We start from the raw sequence: 7,057 nt of genomic DNA on the forward strand, positions 1-7,057 counted from the left end.
GAGAGAGAGGAGATAGATATATATATAGAGATCCTTTGTGTTTCAAGATTTACTTCTTTGTTCATTGCTGTATTCAGAACAGAAAGCCACCTGGCTTATAATTGAGATCATATTTTGAATGGGTGAATTAACTAAGAGCATATTTTAAGAGTTAAAAATTGATATTGACTTTTTCTCTTTGACTTTCTGCCATAAGAGTAGTGATGCTCTTCCAGACAAAGGATGCCTCGGGTTGAATAGGGTAAGATCACATAAAGAAAGAGCAAAAGTGGAAAAACCATGTCAGTATGTTCAAGAATATTATCTGTAACAGACTGAGATATATATTAATAATAATTAAGTATATAGAGGCATTTTTAAATTTTCAGTATCTTCTCACTAAGATACTTATTGGAAGCTTTAGAAACTTTAGCTCATGTAGTTTAAGGAATAGTCATAATTCTTGGTTCTTTCACAATCACTAATGCCTTTTGAGAATTTTTGCCATATGTTTTATTGGGAAGAATAGGAGGCAGGTATCATAACATAGTGCACATGGGTCTTTAGTCAGAGAGACATGGGTTTGAATCCTGACTCTGACACTTACTTATCTGTATAGTTCCCTTTAAATACTGTATAAATTGTGGCTATTATTATTAGCAAGGTTTCTATTTCTCTAATAATTCTACTTCCACTGTTTCAGTTGTTCCAATAATTACTTTAAGACACAACAACAACAACAGCATCTTTGGTTATTTACTCTTTTCAGTATGTCCACAAAATGCAGGTATCTTATTTATTATATTGGATGACTTATCTCTTTGTCATGAGCATTTCTTTACAAATAACTCATGAAGAATAATGCACAATCATTTTATATCCACTACTGTGTGAGTCACATATGGTTTGTGGATGGTATTCTCAGAAATCGGTTTTCAACCATTGCATTCTAAATTAACTTTTCCTTCTAAAGTTCACTTTGTGAAATAATTTTTATCATCTAGCAATATGGTTAAGTAGTATTTTCCTCAGTTATACTGATAAATTATACTTTCATGTTTTCAAATGATACATAACCCTTGTATTTTTAGAGCAACTACTATTAAACAAATAAATTTTTATTAGAGCACAGTAAGCTTATTCTTCTAATGCACTATGGATTAAGTAAACTCATGTAAAGCTTATTTATTTACTTTATGTTTGAATTCAACTTGGATTTATTTAGCCATTTACTTCTACTGTATATTGTCAGTAAAATGTAATAGTAGTTTTCTCCTTTGTTAATAAAACTTCTGAATGAATGCTCTATGAGGTTTAGCCAAAAGACTGTGAATTAAAAGTGTTGCTGAAAATTCTAGCTTATGTAGAGATCTTGGCTTTGAAATGTTTCTCACTTTTCTTAGCAGTAATTATGAAAAGCAATTCTGAATCAGTCTGACAGATGTTTATTATACTCTGTGGGGAGATATAAAATATATAGAAGGCTAAAATGATTGTAGACTAATTAGAGATAAAATATACTATGTAAAATAATTTAAAGATACTTGCTAAGCAATATGTTCGGCAGTCAAACAATTCTAAGCAACATTTTTTAAATCAAATGTCACTAGTCTAATAATTTCCCCTGTAACTTGAAAGCGTACCTTAGAAAATGGCCTTTCATAAGCTAAAAAGCATGTTTAGTCCTATTTCTTCCAGTTTTCTAAAAGATGTTCACCCTTTTAAAAATACCTAATGGTTTGAGTATATGATATAGATTAATAGTCAGGATGAGAAGAGGGCCATTTCAAATTTCATGAATTTACTCCCATTTGAGAATGAAGGTGGTAAAGACAGAGTCATAAGTCAGGAGAACATCTCAGGGGAAACAGTATATGAAGGCTCCGAGGCAGCATGAATGAACTGTATAAATAAGTTGATAAACAGCATTGTAGACATGGAATATTGGGGCCAAACTGGGATTATGAATGCTACACCGATAGAGGGAGTGGTTGAGTTAAAGGGTGCTCTTGATCTTTTAACCTGAGGTTTCTAGTGAGATGGTAAAAACTCTGGCTTTGCTTTTTTTGCTAGTCATTTTGTTCAAGGGTGCACAAGTTTTACTGTTTCATTCTTTCAAATGTATTTATAGACCCTCGTAGAACACTTATTCTTAGTAGAAAGATGCATATACCTGGATGCTCATTGCAGCCTTCATCATGGCCACAACAAGATCTAAATTACCAACCACAGTAGGTTAATTAATATAAAATGAGGAATATTCATTGAACGGGCTACTATAGAGCAGTTAAAATGGATAAATGAACTATAGGTATCAAACTTGATAAATATCCAGACATAATTGTAAACAAAAAAGGCAAGTTGCAAAATAAGTGAGCAAAACACATTTACATAAACATAAATAATGTAAAATTATGCTATACCTTTTTGTAATTTTTTAATTAAATTTTTTAAAATTCTTGCTAGTCATTTTTAATGAGTGTCAAGGTGCACAAACAGGCTATTTGTTGGCCACCCAGGCTTTGCTGGACCCACAAACTGTTAATAATTCTGACTAGAAATCCAGGAGCATTTAAAAATGAGTAGATATCTGGTAACACTTCAGGTTTCTTTGTTTCTTAAGACAATCAGAATACTTCTGCCATATTCACGGTGATAAAATCACCTGAAGTTGAATGGAGGCTGTCTTTAGATGGAGCACTTACCCTGCGATTTACCACAGTTCCCTCCACAGCTTGTTTTAAGGCCAGTATTTTTAGTTGTTTATTTTGTCTGTCTGGATCTTGAATGTTTAAACCTAACTCTAAGGGATTTCTTCATTTTTTTGTGTGTGAAATGCACAAAGCTAGGGATATTGTGATTTCCTTGCATAACTGATTTGGGGAACAAAATGTCTTGGAGAGCTAAAGAAAAGAGCTTAAGAGGGATAGTAGTTACCATTTTGGGACAGATGTTATTAGTAAAGATTCTTTCAGTTTCTAGTGACTGGACCCAACCTAAAATGACTTAAGCAAAAATGGGAACTTGTTGACACACGTAGCTGAAAAGTCCAGGGGTATACTAACCAGATGTAAGAGCTCAAATAATTTCGTTAGACAATTAACAGCAAGAGACTTGACAAGGGCAACAGCAAGATAGTTGTGTCTTGAGTGTAATGGCAGGAAATGGGAAAGGATACAGCTGAAGAGGTGGATGGGCCAGAAACTACGTAACTACAGAGAGAGAGAAAGAGAGAGAGAGAGAGAGAGAGAGAGAGAGAGAGAGAGAGAGACAGAGAGAGAGAAGAAAAAGGAGGAGGAGGAGGAGGGATAGAGAGTAGAGAGACAGGAAATTAATCTTAGTATTGCATGGCATATTTAATGTAACCATACACCCAAATTTCACACCTCTGGAGAAAACATCCCAAGAACGTTCCGTTACTCTCAGAATAAAATCCAAATTTCTTATTTAGCCAGAGGGAATCTTTCCACTCTCAGGGAATGAAAATGTTTCTCCTTCATCTCAAGCACAATTCTCCTTCGGTTTTTTGGACCCTAATTCCTTGTCTTCTCCAAGGCCCTGGTTTATAAGTGCATTCTTAGCTTCAAACTCATTCTCTTTAGTGGATTTTTCCTCTAAATCTTATAAATATGTTTTTTTTCTGCTAAGAGCAAACAAGCAAAATAAAATTAAGCCAAATCAACCAGCTAACCAAATGATGACAATAAGAGCAGTAGCAACAATTGAATGTCCTATGTTGACTCAGACTTTATCTGAGACCCTAGAAAAGCTTTAGGATTACAGAATGTGCAACAAATTATGCCTTGCTAGTTTGGGTCTGTTTAGCCAATTACTAAAGTACTGAAGTGTAACATAGAAGCATAGTTTCCTTGTAGTGGGAACATATGAGGGATATAATGATTTGATAAAAAGTCAAGTAATTGGATATTGAAATTCTTTGTTTTGGGGTAGTGGACTTTAGTGAATAAAAGGGTCTATCTAGAATCCTATATAATAAATGGCTAATATGAAAATATTCCCCTTGACCAGGAGTTCAACCTGGAGTTTGACCAGGGGGCGGGGCCAAGTGGCCAACACTGCCACCCCCCACTCTCCGCCCCCATGGTCCTCTCCCCCTCTGCCGGCCCAGCCTGATTAGCCCTGATCGGGGCAGGCCAGCCAGACCCCACCCTTGCACAAATTTGTACAACAGGCCTCTAGTATTTAGATAAGAGCAGATTAAAGTTTTGAAAATGAATTCATAGAAATGAATTTAAATGAATGTATTATCAGATTAGATTGCCCACAGGAAACAAAATATAAAATGATGTAGTTTAGAAAGAAGACCTTGACCTTTCATAGGGGCTCCAACCTATCTAGAAAACCATTCAGGTTCGCACTTAGGGAAATAGGAAAAAATCTTTAAGTCTTCCCAGGGGGTTTTTGTATTCATGATTACTTTACAGGGCATTGCTGCCTGGCATGGTCTTGATGTGATAACAATTAAGCAAAGAAATTGCTAAAGCAAAGAAATACTTTTATGCTTTAGAATTTCCTTTATGCCCTAAAAATTATATTTTACTAAAGACCCAGTGCATCAATTTGTGCATGGGTGGGGTCCCTTGGCCTAGCTGGTGATTAGGGCTGATTGAGGGCTGTCTCGCCCAGTCCCGATTGATTGGGGTGATCAGGGGGAGAGGGGAGGGGAGGCGGGCCCGGGCAGGATTGCAGGAGGCTCCAGGGCATGTCCGGCCCTCTCACACAGTCCCAAACAGCTGGACCCCAGCAACAAGCTAACCTACCGGTCAGAGCATCTGCCCCCTGGTGATCCGTGCACATCATAGCGACTGGTCAAGGGGTCAGACACTTAGCATATTGTGTTTTTATTATACAGGATATTTTTCTGAATAATTTCAGAGTCATTTGAATAATTTTGATTTCTCAAATTTCAAACAGCTTTAAAAATGTTGTAATAAATTCCTAGAAATAAATCATTAAAATTATTTCACTGAAGATTCCCCTCAAGTTTTTTCGCAGTTTAAAAATGTATACTAATGAGGAGCTTTGGCTGATGTTGAAAGTTATGTATTTTAGAGGTTAAGTGTTGTGTGACATTTATATTCCTTCTATTTCTACACTGGTTGTGACTGTGGATTTGTGAGTTAGACCTGCTTTGTCAGGTAGGTTTCCCTTCTTGCTCTTCCTACTTCACTCAACCTTCCTTTCTACTCTCCATTCTTACAAACTAGCTCTGTAGTAAAGAACATCTTTACTGCATCTTTAGGGCTATTGTTTTATTTTCCTTTTCTACTCATTAGTCACAACTCATTCTTTGCTCATTCTTTTTCTTTGCTTTTAGGCACTGGTGTGGGTAGGATTTATTATTCTTATCTTTAAGGAGGTCACATAGTTATTAATGAATAGTTTTATACTTATTTACTGCTTTTTCTTTCTGTATCTTGTATTTATGTCCAACAGAGCTCCTCACATAAAGTGGATACTCAGTAAATTTTGTTGAATTTTGCTGAATATTAATTGCATGCATGTCACCTCTAAATTCAGAGAGGGTGAAGAAAGTATATATCTTTGTTTTTTTTGGAGCACTGTCTAAAAGAACAATAATTTCTAACTCCAACATATATTGTTTTCTATTCAAAAGACTCAAATAAAATAAAGAAAAGAAAATGCATGAACAAGTTATTAAAAAATGACCAATAAAATTATAAGAAGACATTGTATCTCACTCACCATCAGAGATGTGCAAATTACATAGATTTACTTTTTGTCAAACTTGCAGAAATTAAGAAGATTAATGCCCCGACTAGTAGTGAGAGTTGGCCACAATGTCTATTTTCACATATTAGTGTTGGATTAGGTACATTGTAGTGTTCTGCCGACAGGAATGTAGACTTGGGTGAAGTTTCTATGCAAAGGCCTATTTGTGTGAGACTAATAGCCACAGCCTTGAGTTTGAGGAGACCCTCTCCTGTAGTGTCAGTGAGGTCTAAGAAAGCTCTCCTGCTTCTGAAAAAGGACGTCTGATCAAACTGTTTCCAACTGCTGAGTATCTGGCCTATCCTACCTGTCTCCAATAGCATTCTCTGAGTCCATATATTTCTCACTATGGTAAGTTCTCAGTGTTTTTCAGATAACCATACTTATACACGGAGTGAATTGATGCTTTTGTAATGGTAACACCATGGCTGAAATGTCTCTTTGTGGATTCCCTTAATTCACCTAAAACCCTTTTAATTGTTCAAGAATTCAAATATTTCAATGGTGAAGAAAGGACATTTTATCTTTATAGAGAGTAACCATTGAAGTCTTAGAAACCTTGTGTCTCTAAAGAAGGTAAAATGAGATTATAAGAGATACATATTTATTCTGTGATATTGCCCATATTTCATAAGATATTTAATAATTAATTTTATTGCTCTTAAAATCTAAATTTATTTTAGAAATTCAGTTTTCACACCTCTATATACAGGTTCATTCTTTAATTTAGATTATAATCTATACCAAATTCAAAACTATGGAGCCTGAACTAATATAACTGAAATAAAATAATTGTAGGACACTTTTACTTAGCAATATTTTGTTCTTTGACTTTTTTCCCTTCTCCTGGGTTTTACTACTTACTTGAAGAGTATTTATTTTCTTTTCTGGATTGACATTTTAAATACTTTTAAAAGTTTAATTGAATGAGAGATATGAACTCTATTTTTTCATATATGTTATATGTACATTATTTTCAGTCTTGTTTCTAATTAAATAAATACATATTTGCTATTTTAGATACTACTATTCAGATATTTACTATTTATTAGAATTTGAACGAAGTAGATATTACTTTTGTACAGTACAGTGGGGCCTTGACTTACGAGTGTCCCGACTAACGAGTTTTTTGAGATACCAGCTGTCTCTCAGCCGATTTTTTGCATTGAGTTGATAGAGTAATTTGAGTTAACGAGCTCCTTAACGAGCTCAGTCTCTGAACAAATTCAACTTGTAAGTCAAGGCCCCACTGTATATCAAAAATGAGTTTGTTGATAAATATATATTACAAATAAGATTTTGTCAACACTTAAAGGGCAAATAT

General features: G+C 34.8%; 1 protein-coding gene across 1 annotated transcript in view; it reads left to right on the plus strand.

The window, feature by feature from the left end:
* The window catches only part of PTPRQ (protein tyrosine phosphatase, receptor type Q), a 219,688-nt gene that overhangs the window by 71,447 nt on the left and 141,184 nt on the right, over positions 1–7,057 (plus strand). Inside the window, exon 19 of the mRNA XM_015571126.1 lies at positions 3,286–3,296. Within this exon, the coding sequence (XP_015426612.1) occupies positions 3,286–3,296 (11 nt within the window). The remainder of the gene's footprint in view (positions 1–3,285; positions 3,297–7,057) is intronic.

Source organism: Myotis davidii, unplaced genomic scaffold (assembly GCF_000327345.1).
Source record: "Myotis davidii unplaced genomic scaffold, ASM32734v1 scaffold26, whole genome shotgun sequence".
NCBI classification, from domain to species: domain Eukaryota; kingdom Metazoa; phylum Chordata; class Mammalia; order Chiroptera; family Vespertilionidae; genus Myotis; species Myotis davidii.